Source organism: Orbicella faveolata, unplaced genomic scaffold (assembly GCF_042242905.1).
Source record: "Orbicella faveolata isolate gen_17 unplaced genomic scaffold, um_ofav_v1 contig_2, whole genome shotgun sequence".
Taxonomy (NCBI): domain Eukaryota; kingdom Metazoa; phylum Cnidaria; class Anthozoa; order Scleractinia; family Merulinidae; genus Orbicella; species Orbicella faveolata.
In genome coordinates, this window is record NW_028301547.1 from 10326193 (window position 1) to 10347425 (window position 21233).

Here is a 21233-nt window from a genome sequence, read left to right on the forward strand (position 1 = left end):
ATCCGGCTACAAAGGGAGAAACGGCTTACATTCTTTTTAAAATTGATTAAAAGGCACGCATTTAATTTCAACTGGAATCACTTCACACATTTTTGAGGCCAGCACCTTCACTCTTGTTAAGCTATAAAGTTGTATGATCCGGTGAAAACTAGACTGTCAGAGTCGGAAGCAGCAGCGGAAGAACCTACCAATCACAAGGCCCGGATTTATTGGTCTATTCTTCTACTTCCGACTTTCACTAGATCATGAGCGACGGAGTCATAATCGGAATCGGTGTTCTGCTTCCGGATCCGATGGTTTGATTTGCACAAGATCGTATCACTCTGCGCTTCTGATTGCGATTACGACTACGTTTGTTCAGCGACGTTTTGTCACAGAGCGTGACCAAACAATTTTGGATGGCATGTTACATAATCAAAACAGGAAATATGATCTTTGTATAACCCTTTGTTGTAAAGTGAGCATGAAAGTATGCGGTTACGTAAGTTCTAGCGTAGGATTCAGCCCCCCCCCCCCCCCACTCCACCCCATCTCCCCCGGGAGGGGCAACTGCCATATAAAGGACGGAGGTGCTCGTCGGAAATTTCGAAAAGAACCCCTAAGAGATACCAAGATCCTGTTTTGTGAGCGTGGCTTGAAATGTTTTTCACCCCTAACAGGTAACAATTCTAAATCAACACCATATTTCCTGTCGTATTTTTTTCGGCTCAATATATATCCTAAAAGGTAAAGGTCACCACAAAATCTCCCGTTTTGAACCTTTTGAGACTGAACACCCTAAGAGATACCCAAACTGTTTAATCTCTAAAAGGTACGACGAACACCTCTTCCTTTTTTATATGGGAGTCCCCCTCTCCCCCCTCCCCGCGTGATTCAGTTAGTATGGCTACTAAGTATTTGCCCATGTCTGAGAAATTGTAGTCATGTCGAACTCGGTTACGATCACTGAAGACGTTGGTTCTTGCAATAAAGTAGAATACAGTTGATTCTGGAGCAGTCGAGTGTGTCGTCACTCTGTGTGTGTATGTGTGCACCGATAAAACATAAGCCATTCCTTAGCTTCAGCAACACTCATAATCGAAACAGGAAATATGATCTTTGTACATTTATAACCCTTTGTTAAAATCCTAAAAGTTGTTGTCACTGACTTAAAAATCTTAAAATAGACGTTTCGGCTAAAATACTTTAACCTTCTTCAGTGATGAAATAGATGTTAACGGCGTAGATGTATATATAGATGTGAGGAGCTCGCTAGGGATTAATTTAGCATTTTGTAAATGTCTGGAATATGCGCGTGGTCATTAATTGAGTTCGGTTCGCGAATGGAATGCCACGCTTCCAAGAACAATCTACGCGACCACAAGGGACAGCGGTCTGTGACCTTGACATTATTAAAATCAAATTCGTGGTTGTTTTTCATACAGTGTTGCGCCAAAAGAGAGTTCTTGTCACATGTGAGGACGGCTCTTTTATGTTCTTTTGTTCTGGATCTCAGTGCTCTGGCTACCTACCTACCTACCTACCTACATACATACATACATACATACATACATACATACATCCATACGTACATACATACATACATACATACATACCTACGTACGTACGTACGTACATACCTACATACCTACCTACCTACATACATACGTACATACATACATACGTACATACATACGTACGTACATACATACATACGTACATACGTACGTACGTACGTACATACCTACATACCTACCTACCTACCTACATACATACATACATACGTACATACGTACGTACGTACATACATACATACATACATACGTACATACATACATACATACGTACATACATACATACATACGTACATACATACATACATACACACATACATACGTACATACATACATACGTACATACATACATACATACGTACATACATACATACATACGTACATACATACATACATACGTACATACATACATACATACACACATACATACGTACATACATACATACATACCTACATACATACATACATACGTACGTACATACATACATACGTACATACATACATACGTACATACATACATACATACGTACATACATACATACACACATACATACGTACATACATACATACATACATACATCCATACGTACATACATACATACACACATACATACGTACATACATACATACATACCTACATACATACATACATACGTACATACATACATACATACGTACATACATACATACATACGTACATACATACATACATACGTACATACATACATACATACATACACACATACATACGTACATACATACATACATACATACATACATCCATACGTACATACATACATACATACGTACATACATACATACATACGTACATACATACATACATACATACATACGTACATACATACATACATACGTACATACATACATACATACGTACATACATACATACATACACACATACATACGTACATACATACATACATACGTACATACATACATACATACGTACATACATACGTACATACATACATACATACGTACATACATACATACATACGTACATACATACATACATACATACACACATACATACGTACATACATACATACATACCTACATACATACATACATACGTACGTACGTACATACATACATACATACGTACATACGTACATACATACATACATACATACATACGTACGTACGTACATACATACATACATACATACGTACATACGTACATACATACATACATACGTACATACATACCTACATACATACATACATACCTACCTACTTACATACATACGTACATAGATACATAGATACATACATACATACGTACGTACATACATACATACGTACATACGTACATACATACATACATACAGACGTACATACGTACGTACATACATACATACATACATACCTACATACATACATACGTAAATATATACATAGATACATACATAGATACATACATACGTACATACATACATACATACATACGTACATACATACGTACATACATACATACATACATACGTACATACATACATACATTCATACATACGTACATACATACATACATACCTACGTACGTACGTACGTACATACATACATACATACGTACATACGTACATACATACATACATACATACATACGTACATACATACATACATACCTACGTACGTACGTACGTACATACATACATACGTACATACGTACATACATACATACATACATACGTACATACATACATACATACGTACATACGTACGTACGTACGTACATACCTACATACCTACCTACCTACATACATACCTACATACACACATACATACATACATAGGTACGTACGTACGTACATACATACATACATACCTACATACATACATACCTACCTACTTACATACATACATACCTACATACATACATACATACCTACGTACGTACATACGTACATACCTACATACCTACCTACTTACATACATACATACATACATACGTACGTACATACATACCTACATACATACATACATACATACGTACATACATACATACATACCTACCTACATACATCCATACATACATACATACATACATGCGTACATACATACATACATACATGCGTACATACGTACGTACGTACGTACATACCTACATACCTACCTACCTACATACATACATACATACCTACCTACATACATCCATCCATACATACATACATACATACGTACATACGTACGTACGTACGTACATACCTGCATACCTACCTACCTACCTACATACATACATACATACATACATACATACATACATCCATGCATGCATGCATGCATACATACATACATAAACTTTATTTGAGTGTCGGAGTATTTAGCTAAAGAGAACTAATTGGGGGACACTAACATAAATACAAATATAAAATATAAATTACTAATATTATATAAAATATATAGGTAGTTAATAATTAAAAGTATGTTTTATAGGTCTAATTAGTTAAAAAATAAGTTCAAGATTACTTAAATTGGTTGTATTATTATTATGTTGAGCAAGCATAGCAGCTGCATCTTCCGTCCAACACATCTGTTAGGTTCATGGCCCGAATTGCTTTTTTAAATTCACGAAGGCAACTAACTCAAATCAAATAGCTGAAGCTTTACTTGGCCTTGAAAATGTCCCGGGGAAAATTTCACACTGAAAATCAAAACCCGGTCAAATCAGGTAGTTGAACAACTGCAAATTTTTAGCGTTGTCAAGAATATTTTAGGGCCTGTTTACAAGGAGGGAGGGTCAGGCCCTAGCAAGCGGGTTTTAACCTTAGCTGGAGGGCAAAAGATAGCCCGGGTTTACAAGCAAAATTTCACAGGTAGGTTTATGCGGTTACACGCAAAGGGTCTCAGGAAATAATCAGAACGGTAGCCCGTGTAGGCGGGTTAATCCTACCTGGAGTGTTTACAAGGGAAAAAGTTAACCCGCCTGCCTAGGCAACCCTAGCACGCAGATAGGATTGTCCTCCTACCCGGGTAACCCTAGCTGCAACACGACGAAGAAAAAAAGAAGGAAATGTGTGAGAGCTAGGGTATCCCGCTTGCTAGGGTAACCCTCTCTCCTTTTAAACAGGCCCTTAGTAGTTTTGGTCTTCTATGTAACGACTGGTATAGCAAAACAAAAATATGAGCTAACCAAACTATTTTCCTATCATTCTTCATCCTGAAATTTCTTTTTTATCTCAATTTTACTCGTTACTTCGCCAATTTTTGACTCAAGAGAGCCCTTCTCGCACAATTCCTTTCGCATATAAGCTCATATACGGGTAGTGGGTACCCCAGCCCCTAACCTTGATTCTGCTACGTCACTGGTCTAAGTTGAATCGAGCTCAGAAAGGAGTAGAATGGTGGACAGAGAATGCGTTGCCCACCAAAAAGTTTACAAAGTCTCCCTCCTGACCAATAACTCGCAGAATTACAATTAAGCCTCACTTTTTAGGTAAGCTTCATTTAATATTTTAATTACTTCTGGTGATATTTTTCTAACCGTTACCCAATCAGCCACTATCAGAGAAGACCCAACAACCAAGAGCATATGTCCTGCACACACGTACCCAGACCCCCACAACCCTTGCAAACCAGTAAGTACGTCATTTATGGTAACTACAATGTCCCTCGTAGTAACTGTTCCTCGTACTTGGAATGGCTGTTGCTGTGTGCTTGGTCACGACTTGTTTACGCTTTACGATATACAGTCAAAATTTTACCATTTAGCATCCTCCAACGTTTGAAAACTAGATGAAGCTAGGGTTCAGGCCATTCAGATCGGCAGGCGTTTTGCACCATGGATCATGGCGGCGCACCAGTCGTTGTGAGTGGAAGAACTAAGCAGCCTATTTCCGGGCCTATTTATGTCAACCGCTTCCGAGCGTTCTTAGAGCGACTTTCCCTCGAAATTGAACAAGATCAGCTCGAAGGTTTGAAATTCTTACTCCACGAAAATATTCCATTGGGAATTTTAGAGAAGTGCCTGACTCCAAGACAACTGTTTACTCGTATGATGCAGCAGTCTCTCCTAGGAGAAGATAACTTGGACAACCTCCAGCAACTTTTCACTGTCGCGCAACGATCTGATCTCGCAAAACGTGTCAGAGATTTTAAGCAGTCTTCTTTGGAAGTGGAAACTGAGTTGCCAGGTAATAAAAATGTATTTTGGGCAGGTCAAGTGTTCAGGGAATGGTGCCGGTTGGGTTATATCCAGGAGTAGTCAATCGATAAAAATCGATATCGGAAATCAATCGATAGCAGTCGGCTGCTATCGGCAATCGGTAACAATCGTTATAATCCTATAAATATTTTCACTTGTGCACGATAGGTCAAAACGTGCCGAATACTCTCCAGCTAGGACTGGGGAACATCCAAGAATATTCCCCAATTTTCAAAACTGTGTGTTGCAAAAAATACTTGTATTGGTAATCATACGGTTTCGAGTTCAATTTGGAATCAATTTGCACGAGTGAGTTTTTCAAAAAGCTGAAACTGCACAAGCCACTTTGGCAAGTGCAATTTCAGCTTTTTGAAAAACTCACAAGTGCAAATTATTTCCAAATTGAACGAGAAAAACCGTATGACTACTTATTAATAATATAAAAAAATTTGCGTGGGGGAAGTGCTGGAAGACCTTTCTTGAAGCCATTTTTCTCATTCAAGAAAACTTTTTTCAAAGTTTCCACACAAAATTTTCCTCATCATTTTTTGTAATATCATTGGCTTCGAAAATTTCCTATTGTCTTTCAGCCAATCATAATCCACAATTACAATGTGCAATTTGCCCTGGTGTTACACTTTTTGCACGGGTGTTACACTTTTTGCACTGGTGTTACACTTGAACTGTACTACTCTCAGCCAATCAGAATCGAGGAATTTTTTCATGTATATTATTAGAAGGATAATAAACACAATATCCTCCATTTGGTACAAAAATATGCATGGATATTTGTCCTTGGACATTATCTGTTCCTTGAAGCTCACAGTTTTCCTCAAGCTATGCTCTTGAAAAACTGTCCCTTCTTAGAACAGATAATGTCTGTAGACAAATGTCCATGCCTATTTTCATGCCAAGTGGAGGCTATTGTTTATTTATAATCCATCAAATATTTTCCCTGGTGCAGGATTGGTCTAAATGCATCACGTGACCGAATATTCCCCAGCTAAAATTGGAGAATATCCAAGATTATTAAATGGCAAGGTAGTCCTGAGGTAAATCCGAGCGTTCTGATTGGTTCTTTCTTGGTCGGGATTTCGCCATACGGCCATTTCCATTGAGACAGTCACAACCTGTGTAGTTTTTGTTTTCGAAAGCTGGCAAAACACAATCGCCTCCCTAACAACAATAACAATAATAATAATAATAATAATAATAATAATAATAATAATAACTTTATTTAAGTGTCAAATGTATTTAGCACCATTTGACTTTAAAAATATGCTCAAATATTTGTCCTTGGACATTTCCTGAAGCTACTTTCTCAGAAAACTGTTCACTTCTCAGATCAGATAATGTTCACTGACAAATATGCGAGCATATTTTTGCACCAAATGGAGGCTATTGTTTATATATTTTCCTTTTGGCCTACTCTGAGATCTATTCTTACATTTGTTTCCTAATGCTAATAATTGAAATCACTAGTAAGAGCTTTGACTCTGTTGTTTATTTTGCTTCACCTTAATGCCAACACTGCAAAGAGACTGGAAGGTTTTACACTGCTACTCTGGGCTGCACATCTTCTGGCGTCCTAAACTAGCAAAGAAAGAGATAAAGCCCAAAATGTTTCTGCAAGTTGTTTCTTTTCTTGTTACTTTGTAAATGATTGTACGAGACGTGCAGGCAATTATAAATTGACTCAATAAAACCAATACAGACAAATTTTGTCAAACATTTTATCAGTGTAACTTGTAAAAGGACAAAAATAATTTACAATAAAAATCAATAATAATCGATACCAACCGATGAATCAATCGCCATCAATCAGTATCAGCAATCGAACAATCAATAACTCTCAGCTTTTTTCTTCATTGATTTTCATCGATTGCTATCAGCAATCAATATCAATCTTCAATTGATATCAATTGTTATCAGTTAATATCGATTAATATTGATTATTGGTTTATTGATTGACTACGCTGTTTATATGCAGGATTAGCTATAGATGTAATAATTTAGGTTCTGGTAATATTATTGACGTGATCAATTAATGAAATCGATAACAATCAATAGCAATCAATTGATGTTGCAAATTGATGGCCAATTGATGGTCAAAACATGTTTTTAACTGCCATAGATTGACATTGATTTTCATTGATTGTTATTGACGTTTTAGAAGGTCAAAAAGAAATGCTTTTACAGAAGAAATACAGTGAAATCTGATTGCATTTGGAGGTTAATCTTGCTTTGATGATTCGTTGTCATGCCAGCAGGCTATCCACAACCATCCTTGACGAGATACATCTAAGTTCCACTTCGATCCCTTCACATAAGGATCATCTTCATTAGGGTTTCCAGAGTACAGGATGCTCTCTCCAGATGAAGTCCATAATGCCCCAAAGATATTCCGCCTCTCAAGCATGGTTTAGGCTCAATTTCTGCCTCTCTCTCTCAAAATAGATGGTTATATCAATCCATAAAAGTTGGCCTCTTAGTGCTCTTCCCAGAGTCAAATCACCCATGTCTTGTTACAATAAATGAATTGTTATCCCTTTATAGCTCCGCACGATTTCGTGCATGATTTTAATAATTAGGAAGCTCATGTTTTGTTTTACTAATTTCATAGCAAAAAAGAAAATTGATATTTCCTTTAGAAAATGCTGTCTTGTTTGTCAAATATTTCTTTCAACATAACGTGTTCAGTTACCAGTTGACGTACCACACAGCAAAAAGTAAACAACTTAACTTTGCATAATATGTGATGAACAGCATGTGCCCAGTAGCATGGTACGTCCACAATGAAATTCTGGCCTTGTTTCTGAGAAAAGTGTTTGTGTTTGTCTTCCCTGAGGAAGACAGAAACTAGTTTGGCCAATTTCATTTTGTTTACTTGCCAAAGATTGAAAACCTAGCCAAATTAAATGTCTACTAGTCTGTGGCTAGTTAGCTACCGTTAGTGTCAAGCCCTGACCAGGCACTTATGCGACCATGAGCAGATCTACACTACCAAAAAATAAGCAGCTCGATAACAGTCATTAATTAATAAACTATGACAATCAATGGAAATCAATGGCAATTAGAGAATTCAAGCTTAAGATTAGCAATCAGTAGCAATTAACTTATTCTTATTGATTGTTATCAATTGATTGATTGGGTTGTTGATGATGGATTGTCATTAATTGATCATGCCAGGGGTAATTTAGTGAAGTCAGTCCGGCTTCCTGGGGAAAAGCCTCTGGACTGAAGCTGACTGACTGGGGGTTATGTTTAGGATAGCAGTTCAGGGCAGCAGTTTAGGGTAGAGGTCAGCCTACTATGAGGCAATGCCCTGAATGTTTGGGAGAGTATAGCTATTGGTAGGAAAGCATACAGTGCTAGGTTTATTAGTGAAATGTTTCTTTTTCAGAGATGGAAATAGCTCGCTTTACCATTGGTGCACAAAGAACAGACCACAATGTGAAAGAGGCAAAGGAAAAACTGGTGATTAATATGTGTGCTGCGTTGCGTCTCCATCCTTCGGAAATATGCCTTGTAGGAAGTCAAGAAGTGGGCGACAATTGGTTTAATTTAACTTTTGAACTACCCAAGAGAACAGAAGTGATGGACAAACTTCGCTGGGCTGCCATTAACAAGGACCCTGGGCTTGGCCTTTGTGGAGTCAAAGCAGTGACAATCGGCAATGAATCTCAAATCGTAATGCAGCCAATTACACGCTCATTATCACTGACCATCCCAGCTGGTGAGTTATCACATAAACTTCAAAACAATAAATAAATGAGTAATGCTATAAGAAATTTTAATAGCTCAATTATAGGCTTATATTGGCATGTACCACTGCACTGTGTGTGCCACATGTTCTGTGTGCAATCTATGAAAAGGTATAAACTAATAAAAGTTTATTTTCTGGCAAAATAAGAGGGAGTGTGTCAGCAAAAGTAGTGTCCATTATGTGAAAGCTAAGAAAATGGCATCAACCATGCAAATCTGGCGTTAAGTTTTAGCATGCATTATAAGATTTCAAAGTGTGAAAAATGCATTCTGTGCACCCAATCAAGCTACGTGTATGAAGAGTATACAAAAATTGATCTCTGCAACAAAAACCTGATATTTATTCTTAAGACAGTTGCACTTCAACATACAATGGTGCTAAGTAAGAAAAAAGTGCTACAGAGGTACCTTCCCACACTGATTAATGTAAGTTTTTAGTATGTAATTTACCTAATATGGTCCATCTACACTATAGTATCATATATTTCCATGTCTACACCAAAGTAACTACAGTAAACTTCTGAAAGTAACGACCCTCTGAAACTAGTGACCCCCCCAAAGTAACATCAAAAAATTGTGGCCGCTAATAAATCCCGAAAGTAGCGACCCCTCCGAAAGTAGTGAGCCCATCCCCAATTCCCCCCCACCCCAAAGTGAAACCAAGGTTCAATAGTATATCTATTTTCCAATCAATAGTCAGGTGAAAGTTAGTTATGGTAACTTGATGTAAGGCACTCTTCAACAAGAGAAGGTATTGCTTACACCACAAAGCATTGTCGAATGCAGTTATTTTGTGCTTCACCACTTACAGTGTTTTGTCGTGTTGAAACAAGATCTGTAGAATTTTTTTCAAGTAAAAGGAACATACTATAGGAAACTTTGATTCAAATTAATATCATTTTCAACAGAAGCATGTTAGAGGGACCATTTCTTTAAATTTAAATTGAAAACTTGACCAGTGCACTGTTGCAGCAGACTAACATAGCAGTACATCATGAAGTAGAAACAAAGGAATCTGACAAGCTTTCCTGCCAACCACTGGGAACACGGTCTAGACATGAGGAGCCAACCCATGTGGCAGCAACATAGATTTAAACTGGAACAAAGAATTTTATATTATGTTTTAAGAACTGTTTTTAAGAATTTCTGTTTTTTACAATTATTTCGTGAAAAAAGCTCATCTGTACAAGTTTATATGACATTTTTTGCTCCCCAAAAGTAACGACGCCCTGATAGTAATGACCCCCTGAAGGTAACGAGTCCCAAAGGCTGCTAATTCCGAAAGTATTAAACAAGGGTCATTACTTTTGGAAGTTTACGGTAGGTCTTTTAGGAAAATAATTAATGAATTTCTACTAGGTAAAATCAATGCAAGTACCTATTTTATCACTGTAGGCGCCAGAATTTGAGATTTGTTCATACTTTTAGCTTCGCGTTTGGTGTTAAGTTTCACATAATTAGTTTCCTTTGTTTTGTGCCCTTTTGTATATGTTATGTTCATTTGCATACTCTATCAGTTCGGCTCGTGTGTACATAATTTATTTCAGTTAGTAGCGTCATTGGGTTCTGTGAGCGTCTCTGGTTTTGTTACAGCTTTTCGGTTCATCTTTGGTTCATCACATTCGTCTTGTAAGTTTCTTCGTTTATTTCGATTTGCCGCTTTTCTGCATTCTTCATGTTCGGTCATTGTTAGTTATTTTATGTTCATTCCCGTGTTTGTAATTTTGTTATTTTCAGTTACGGTGTTTCGATCTACAATTGGATGAAATAAATTTCTATGTGAAAGGGAAGATTCGAAACGAGTTGAAAGCATGTGCAATATTAATCACTTGTTAGTTTTCCTCAGCATCATGTACTCTCTTTGGCTACTTCAAGATAATACAACATCTAACAATGAAACTGTTTCCTGCCAAATGCATCTGAGAAGGCAACATTGCAAACGAAATCTACATGTCAGATGGTAACACCATATGGTTACCCATGATATGTTAATGGACAACTGTGTTCTCACATTGGATCTACTTGTTCTATTTAATGACTAGAACACCTCTAGAAATAACAAAGTTAATTTTCCTATGGTAAGGTAAGGTTAAGTCTGCACATGGTCCAAGTGGACCATCATGCCAGCACTTAACTCCAGTTCCAGTATGAACTGGACTAGGAGTATTTCCTCTCCCCCCTGGATGGGGTGCTAGTCCATTGCAGAGTTTTCCCCCAGCATTAAATTTGCTGGTACCCATTTATACACCTGGGTGGAGAGAGGCACTGTGAGAGTAAAGTGTCTTGCATGTAAGGATTCAACAGAATGGCCCTGACGAGGGGCTTGAACCCGGACCACTTGATCCAGAGGCAAGTGCACTAACCACAAGGCCACCACACCTCCACAATTTCCCTTGGAACCATTGTTAAATATGCTGTTTTTGTTTTATTTTGTTGTAGGCACAGCTTGCTGTCATAATGACAAAAACCTGGACCTGATCCTGGTGACAGATTGTGCCACATCAAATCCTGCTTTGTTAGGGCACTTTAAGTCTCAGCTGTGCAATCTTGTCAATGCCATCTTTGAAAAAGGCTTTCATCTCCGACTGGCATTAATTTGTTACCAAAATCACCAGAAGCAATCTCAGGGCGGCATGCGATCTGGTAATCCCCTGATCAACAGTACAGTGCACACCCAGAACTTTACTGAAAACAGAGAAGAAATGAAGAACTCCATAAAGAACCTGCGTTGTTTTGGAAAGGGAGGTACAACTAAAGGGCTGGCTGATGGACTAGCATCAGCGCTGCGTCTCAGTGAAGCTGATGTTAACCCTGATAGTTCCAAGTGTCGTAGGGATGCCATCAAAATCTGTATATTACTACGTGAGTATAAAGAAGAAGAATATTAAATTTAGATATTGTGCAATAATCAACAATGCTGCTTAATTACATTATTTTTATTTTTGTGGTATATTATAATTTGGCAACTAATGACAAGTAAGAAGTTTGTTTTTATTGAAGTCATAATTTGGCATTTTTTACTCATTCAGTATTAGATTATCAGTCACTGTTTACTACTCTGTCAATTTGTCATAACCATGTGACTTACTGATGAACATTAATGGACCTATTGTTAACAAAAGGTAATAAAAAGAACTTCCAGACATGAAGGAAACAAGTCTGGCTATGCAGGATGACCATTGAAGTTGAAACAACAAATTGTGTAGTTCCCGAAAATATCCATACATGTACCTCCCCCACAGAAGGGATTTTTTCCAAGACCCCCCACCCCTCTGGAAATTCCAAATAAACTTGATACATTTCTTTAATTTTTTTGGTCTTAGAGAACCCCCCAACCCCCACCCCCCAGGAAATTCCAATCCCTTCTGTGGGGGAAGTATGGACATTTTCTGGTACTGCGCAATAGCTTTATTTGCATAACCATAACGATTACAGTATTGCAAAAGCTTATTGTCTAAAACAATAATGGAGCACTTGGAAAATAACGAATACATGTACAATTAAATCACGTAATACAAAACATGAAGATATAAATTTAATGAATATTAAATTAACTAGTAAACAATTAGAAGAATTAATCATTATTGTGATAGTTTTCTATCATGTTGGTTGGTCAAACATAAGGCAGTTGAAGGATCTTATATGAGGGGTAAAGCATGTTATGTTAGATGAGATCTCCATAACATTACACCATTGTAGTCAAGTTGATTTCCTTAAATTGACGAATTTAAAGTCCAAACATGTGAACCGAATGAATTCAGTTATTAAGGTGATTCCCTAGTAAAAGAACCTGCCATAGATTTCTGATGAAACTTAGTATGCTGTTGTTACAAGACAAGGAGATATTAAAAATGTAGTAAAAAGAGGGGGTCATTGTGCTTGTTTTCACGCCACAATGCTGTTAAATACTGTTATTCACATAGAGTTGATTTTTGGTAATGCAGTGAATTATATCACACAGAGTTTGACTTTCTTTGATTGTTTATTCATCTACGTCCCAGAAAAAAATGTCTTCAAATACCCTGCATTTTTTTCCTTTAAAGGATACAAAATTTGGACATGCGCTGTTGGGCTCGTTATGTCTCCCTCTGTAGTATTTATTTCATTTGCCAAAAATGTAGCCATAGATTTCTGCCAATTTTTTTCTCAGTTATTGAGGATGTAGTTCTCATTGAAATTATAAAATAAAAAGTAGGGGTCACCAAGCTCGTTTAAGAGAAAAGGAGCATTCATTTCACTATCAAGCTTAGTTTGAGAGAAATCTCTTACGTTTTGTACGCATATGCGCCCATGTGTGCGCGCTAATGACACGAAAATTGTGCGCATTAGGGATGTGCAATGGAATACTAAGGGATCACCTTAAATATAATTATTTTTCTGAGTGGAATTTCTTTAATTCATTCTATTACAGCCATGATGGATAGGAGGGCAACCCTTGAAATCTACAAATGTGAACACGGCCATGATGTGATAAAACTGTGCAGACAACTTGCAAAGAATGCTGTAACTCTTTATACAGTGACTGTGGCCACATCCCAGCCAGTTCCAAACTATCTTGCAGGTCACCCAGCACTTGGGTTAATGGCAGACTTTTTTACTGGAATTTCCTTCATGACAGGTGGCCAATACATTCAGATACAGGATATCAAACTTATTTCTGAGGTAAGGAAGTGTCCCTGTTGATAGTAAATGTAATTAAATATTTGTAACTTGCATCATGACATCTGACAAAAAGAACAGATGGCCTCAATCAGAACAACTTAATATGATTAACAATAGACAGATTGAAACTTAAGTGTGTATTTTGCCTTAGTGGGTTTGTATGGTTTTTTTCATGGTACCATCAGTCTGTAAAGCATAGAAATTAGTTCTAACCTTGTGTTTTCCAATCAGACACTTTTTACCATAAACTCGAGCTTTAAAGTTCCTTCGTGAGCCTTGCCTATCCAAGTTGACCCATTTATTTATACATTAATAGCAAAGCAGGCCAATCACTGTCAACTAATTTTACAGACGTCTTACAGCCAATTAACATATAATCACAGTTAAACTTCAACTAATCAGTTCCAATACATGTAGACTTGCAACCAGAGTTACAACACCTGAGCAACTGACAAACACTGTAGCAAATACTCTGAAGATAACTTGACTGCTCTGGTACATTGTTGAGATGTCAGTCACAGACAACAGTTCTTTTTAGAACTACCAGCTCACCCAGACAATCACTTGAAGAACTAAAGAACTTTTCTCTCTCTGTTTTTTCTTTGTTGTATGTAGGTTATCATGTATGCAATTGACGAGGATGTTTCTATGGAACAGCTTTTTGGTACAGCATATGACGTTATCATGGAGCAAATCAGAACGCCAGACAATGAAGATGCCAACCTGCAAGAATTGGCAAATGTGCTTGAACTGGCACTCAATCAGAGATTTTGTCGTGTGAGCCTCATACTACTCGATAGATTGACCATTGGACCAAGATCTAAGTTAGCAAAGATGTTTTCGCTGGATGAAAACATTGATGGTGCTTGCACAACTTTTCAGTGTGCTCTGGATAGACTACAGCAGTCTAATTTTGCCACTGCACCAGGAACACCAAGAGATGTTGACATGGAAGTGGAAGAACCAGAAACACGTAGTCCTCAAGTTTCATTAGCGACTAATCGTGAAATAACCGTGGATGTTTCAGAGAGAATGGTGCGGAAAGTTGGCCTTCGTAAAGCTCACCACTGGCCAAGATGAACATTAAAATGTCAACTACAAAAAGATGACAGTTTAAACCATTAACATCTAGGACATAGATTTGCAAAAGTAGAATTTCGTGGTTGTTTCATGCACAACCTGACAAACAGCAGATTGTATTTAAGTCATGGACAGTTTAGAGTAACCCTCTGCAGCTAAATCACAACAAGCAGAAACTAGAATTAATGTCTGCAAATGGACATGGAGAACGTGTGCCTTGATCCTTGGTATAAAAGACGCTTTTGATTAAAAATTTGTAGTAATAATATTTTTGATACAACTGTTCAAGAATATCCATCTTTTTCAAGAAAGAAACTGTTTTAAATTCATCAAGGGTCTTGCTGTTTGACTTGTTTGATGTAAAGCTTTTTGCTTTACAGAAATCTTTAATGGTGTTTGGAAAAAGTAGAGATCTCAAGACTTTGACACTATACTTGCTGCTTGATAATAATTAATATTACTCCCATGTGAAGGTAATGGTAAATAATTATTTCTTGACAAATGTATTAATGGTTAATAATGTAAAAACGTTCTTAGGTCAGTATTTAAAACACTGAGTGGTCAGTGCAGTTGCCTGAATGTGATCTACAGACTCAGGGTAAAATTGAATGGCTTATGAATACGAAGTGCAAAATTTAGAGAAAACTGTATATCTGTGACATAATTTGTTGAAAAACACTGAATATTATTCAGGGCTCAAGAAAAACTTGAATTCCAGCTTACCCTTCACAGAAGTGGCTCTCAAATTTGCTTGCCCTGAGCAGGTCTTAGTTTACCTTTCTTTTATTTAGTTGGCAGATGACCTGCCTGGGCCCTTGCCCATTGGACAAGTGAGAATGAAAAGTTACTTGCCCAGTGGAAAAATCTGCTTGTCGTGGACCACCGGACAGCACTTTTTTCGAGCCTTGATTATAAAGTTAGAAAGCTGAGACACTTAACAATCCTGACAGCTGCAATAAATGTTGATCAGTGCAGCTAAGAACTCATGCTCACCTCCAAGACTAATGTCATTCAACAACGTATTTCAAACTTTTTTTTATGTCAGTCACAATTTATGTACTCTACCTAGCTTCTCACACTGCTTTTAGTCATTTATTTTACCCTTTGGAGAATTCTTGTAAGTCAATGAATAGCTTGGTGTTTTGCTTTAACTTAGAACAATGAAACATTTTTTACCATTATGTCCCATCCATGCTTTGCCATAACAGTGGCTTTAAATGATAGATATTTTCATATGAAATATGAAAAATATAATAGTGACGACAGGCCTGGAATGTGCTGTATTTTATTACCTAGTCCTGTTTTTTGTTTTTATATTGATGGCCAGGAAGATGGGTAGGGTATTCCCCTCATAGGCCATACAGAGGGTAGCAAGGGGAGGGGTGGGTGGGGGTGATCCTGTTTCACCCACAAAGTTTGACTTTATTTACTTGTCCCATATTCTTTTGGCTTCTTTTAACATTTTTTTTTTTCATCAGAAATTCATGTATCATGTATGTCTTTTCGTTGCTTTTCATGTGAAACACATTGAGTTTTGTCCTCATCACAGGTCATACATGAGCCCTTTGCCACCCTCTGTACTGAAAGGTACACTGTACCCTTACAATGTTAAGGCCTATCAAAGGGAAGGGAGCCCCCTCCCCAATAAGTTGAATTTTGCTCAGATTAAAGCCCAGTGATAGGTGTTCAAAGGGTGGATAGTGTTGGGGAGGGTCGGGGGGGGGGGGGGAATGGGGTATTTGACCCATGTTTGGGTATAGGGGTACAGCCTACAGTTTGTCCTATTTAAGGCAAAAAATACTCTGAAAACCCTGCCCTGTGTAGGACAACACCCTCTATTTAAGGCCCTGTCTAGGACAACAGATATAGGTCATGAAGTTCCTGTGTGACACAGTGACATCTTTCTGTCATCACGATATCCAACACAAAGAGATTAAACTGACTGGTATGATGTATTCTGTCAATATGTGCTTGTTATGATGCTGATTAAGAGGAAAAAGAATTTAAATTTAAAGGATAGCGACAACAAGAGCATACCGGTAACTCTTGCCCTGAAAATGATCTGACGGCGACTAACAACCTTGTTAAGACCGGTTACATTGATGTCTCTAACCTTGGACTGATGATGTAATGATAACCTGTTCAGGACAGGTAACAGACCCTGTTTAGGACAGAGCCAAGTGAAATAATTGTATACCCTGTTCCGGACAACACATCCCCATAAAAGCCAAATAGGCGAGTTAGTAGTTATGCACGCCCAAGGGGTGTACCCCGGATTTCAAGTGACAGGGAAAAAAATTTGAAAAAATCAAACCTAGAGCTAATCAAGCAAAATCGAAACTTTTTTAGACTCAAGTTCAGTTTTGCTGCGCGACTTTTCGTGGACCAGTAAGAACCCAGGCAAGGTAAAACCAGACCAGGGACACGAAGGACATAATACAAAGGAAAGTGATGGTCACGCAACTCGGAGGAACATTGCGTGACGATGACTATCGGATGAAGAACGTTGTGCCCTGGGAATGAACGAAGGAGGGTCATTGAAAGTTGAAGACTCTTGAAGGCATTGAACGTGTTGGGGCTAAAAACGGACGACAAAATATAGTACTGAGTATCAGAAGTAAGTTTCAATAGTTCTAATTTGATCTTCATCAAGTTAACTGTCAGCAGCCCAGCTAGGTATAGCTTTATTCCATTTCTTTTCTGTCTATGTCTCCGGACTTGAGTCCTCGCCACTTTCTAGACCCTTGGCCATTCCATTTTTTTCCACACCCCCACTGTTGACGAAATTTTCTAAAAATTAGAAGGGAAGGTCCGTGGACGAAATTTTCTGAGGGGTATAAGGAATAAGGCGAAAATTTCCGAAGGTCACGAGGACGCTTTTAAGATTTTCTAATGGCCAGTATTGCTGAGTATTGGGAAGATCTAATAAAAATCTCTAGGCAGTCACAAGGCTACCTTGCATTTCTTTTCTGAGGGGTCTTGAAAAAATCATGTCGGCACTTTGATCTTTTTCTTAGGGGGTTGGCAGTCATGTGGATATTAAATGGAATGGCCCTAAAAAATATAGTGGGTTTACCATTCATTTATCCAGCTAATATAAATTTAAATGCTAGACTATAATGCTGGTGATTGTATTTTAATTACCTTTCTGGGTTTTCCTTAAAAGTGGTGTTGATCCTAAATTTTTTTTTTGGCTAAATGAGAAAGAAACCCAATACCATTACACGGAATTTGTTTAAAGTTGAATCTAAAGTCTTCACATTTTACTAGTAAGACAAGAAAAAAATGACACCCCGGGGCACACCAACTAGTCAAATGCCCAGGTTATGCAGGGCGTATCTAATCGATATATTCGATACTAGATGAAAATCGATCATAATCGATACTAATCAATTGATTAATATCGAAAATCAATTGGTCACTATTATTCTTTTTGTTGAAATGGACAAGGATTGTGTCGATACATTCACTGTCGTTAAAACTGTTCAGTTGTAGCATCTGACTGATCTTTGTCAGAATGGATGACAACTAACATCGTGTAACATCACTGGTAACATAATAGAATTTATGACGGTTTTAATCTTCAAAGTTGATTCACGCATTAAAGCTGAAGTAGACAGAGACCTTCGCAACAAAACAAGCCTTTGTGAATTTAAAAAAGCAGTTTGGGCCATGAACCTAACAGATGTGTTGGACGGAAGATGCAGCTGCTATGCTTGCTCAACATAATAATAATACAACCAATTTAAGTAATCTTGAACTTATTTTTTAACTAATTAGACCTATAAAACATATTTTTAATTATTAACTACCTATATATTTTATATAATATTAGTATTTTATATTTTATATTTGTATTTATGTTAGTGTCCCCAATTAGTTCTCTTTAGCTAAATACTCCGACACTCAAATAAAGTTTATGTATGTATGTCTGTATGTAAGGTAAGTTTTGATGAAGAGTGTACGCCACGTTTTGCTTTAGGAGATTGTATTAATATACGGCTTGCATTTTTGTATTGTGATTATTGATTTCAGTTGATTGAAATGACTGAATCAATTGAAAAATATCGAGTATTATTGATTAATCGATTAGCATTCCGATGATCGATTTCCATTGATTAGATATGCCCCCAGGTTATGCCAAGGCTTGGGGTGGTGGGGGAAGTTGATATCTCATATTTGATGAATACATTATTCTGCTGCTGGGGTACCTTGATTTTAAAGTTTTTGTACTACTTATATGCACTATGGGAAACATAACTCGCGTGACACATGATGGGCAATACTACTGTAACAGTCAAACCTCACAAGAGCAGACAACCTTTTGGGACCACAAATCGTTTCCACTTGTCTGCTAATTATTTGGGAGATTTAAAATGTAGTGTTTGTATATGGCTGGGACCCATTACTAAGTGTCCTCTTTTGCCTGGAAGGTGTCTGCCTACAAGGGATATCTGTTAGCAGAGGTTTGACTGTATTGATTTTTCTACTATTTCAAAGAAAGAGGAAATAATTATGTTAAATTATGTAAACTGTTTGTTAATAATTCTTCATTACTGTGTTGCTTACCTGAGTTAATATTTTATTAATTACTTCCAGGGAAGACATGGCAGAAAGTAAACCCAAGTTATACTGTGCCTGGTTCTGCCCATTTGCACACAGAGCATGGATTTCAATGCTAGCAAAAGGAGTGGATTTTGAGTACATAGAGCAGGATCCTTACAATAAGTCTGCAGAATGGCTGGCTGTCAATCCACGTGGACTGATACCTGTCATTGTACACAATGCTAAATCAGTCTACGAGAGTCATGTCTGCATAGAATATATTGATGAAGCCTGGCCAAGTGAACAAAGCTTACTACCCAAAGATCCTTATCAAAGAGCCAAGGCTCGCATGTGGGGAGATTTTATCTCCAAGAAGATCATACCACCATATTACCGTTTCCTACTGAAGCAGTCTCCAGAAATACAAAATGAAGCCAGAGAGCAGTTCCTGGCTGCTATCCTGGAGTTCACAAAGGCAATGGATGAACCAGGCCCTTTCTTCCAAGGCACAGTGCTTGGTTATGTTGACATCATGTTTGCTCCATGGGCTTGCAGAATGTACATCCTGGAGCATTACCGTGGCTTTGAAATCCCTCAGACAGATGAGTTTAGAAGATATCATGTGTGGGCTGAAGCTGTGAAGAATCACCCCAGTGTAAAAGCCGTTCTACAGGATAAAGATAGAGTTTTGGCAAATGCTAAACCGTATGCAGAAGGCAATGCCAAATCTGAACTTGCAGATGCTGTCCGTAAAGACACTACTATTCCCTAGGGACTATTTGCTTTAAAGCACAGGACACACTGCAGGCAAATGTACCTCTCAAACGGTCCTATATATAAAAGACCTAACAAACAATTGTCTCACCAGACAGTCATTTCATATTTGAATAAAACATTGGTGCTGACAGTGTTCAGCCTAGTCAGGGTAAGATTTAACGTAGTGATATCAGTAAATCATGCACAGTGACGACACTGGTAGAACATTTTATAGATTATCTGTTAATGGTGCACAGCTTACATTAATTTTAGGTGATAGCAGAAATACAGGATATTTTGATACTAACGTGCAGAGTTCATAAAATTATCACTAATAATGAATGCCCTAAATATTTAGCAGACCGTATTGTAATTTTTGTAATCTGGACATCTTTATATATGCGCAAAATGATAATAAATTAAGGATTTTACTGAAAATCACTTGTTTTGCCACTAAAAGGCAACCGTGTTTGTAATTTGTCATTCACTTTAATTGTGTGATTTTAAGCTTTAGATGGTATCACCTTCCTAGAATTTTGTGTTATGAAATAACACTGACATTTTGAAAATGAACTTGTTCAATCTTAGTGTGAAGGCAAGATTGAAATAAACACATTGTCATTTTGTTGCAAAATTAATTTCCTACCTACAAGATGGAGAATAATATTCACTTCCTCTTTCTGAATAACTGTGAGTGGAGAATAAGAGAG

The 21233-nt window shown here is 37.5% G+C and overlaps 2 protein-coding genes across 2 annotated transcripts; both read left to right on the forward strand.

The window, feature by feature from the left end:
• Nucleotides 1–5167: 5167 nt before the first annotated feature.
• On the forward strand, nucleotides 5168–16510 carry LOC110044428 (uncharacterized). Its single transcript, XM_089289527.1, has 5 exons — nucleotides 5168–5704; nucleotides 9119–9451; nucleotides 11920–12342; nucleotides 13892–14142; nucleotides 14758–16510. The coding sequence occupies exons 1-5, from the start codon at nucleotides 5353–5355 to the stop codon at nucleotides 15220–15222; spliced, it is 1824 nt and encodes a 607-aa protein (XP_089145653.1). The 5' UTR covers nucleotides 5168–5352; the 3' UTR covers nucleotides 15223–16510.
• Nucleotides 16511–17720: 1210 nt separating this feature from the next.
• On the forward strand, nucleotides 17721–21161 carry LOC110044364 (uncharacterized). The gene is made up of 2 exons (XM_020749904.2): nucleotides 17721–17839; nucleotides 19822–21161. The coding sequence occupies exon 2, from the start codon at nucleotides 19829–19831 to the stop codon at nucleotides 20537–20539; it is 711 nt and encodes a 236-aa protein (XP_020605563.2). The 5' UTR covers nucleotides 17721–17839; nucleotides 19822–19828; the 3' UTR covers nucleotides 20540–21161.
• Nucleotides 21162–21233: the final 72 nt, after the last annotated feature.

Bases quoted from the DNA above. Each gene is read 5' to 3' on its own strand.
- LOC110044428 (XM_089289527.1), top strand. From the start codon at position 5,353: ATGGATCATGGCGGCGCACCAGTCGTTGTGAGTGGAAGAACTAAGCAG. The intron at 5,705-9,118 runs GTAATAAAAATG...TTTCTTTTTCAG, and splicing joins AGTGGAAACTGAGTTGCCAG to AGATGGAAATAGCTCGCTTT. The intron at 12,343-13,891 runs GTGAGTATAAAG...ATTCTATTACAG, and splicing joins CAAAATCTGTATATTACTAC to CCATGATGGATAGGAGGGCA.
- LOC110044364 (XM_020749904.2), top strand. From the start codon at position 19,829: ATGGCAGAAAGTAAACCCAAGTTATACTGTGCCTGGTTCTGCCCATTT.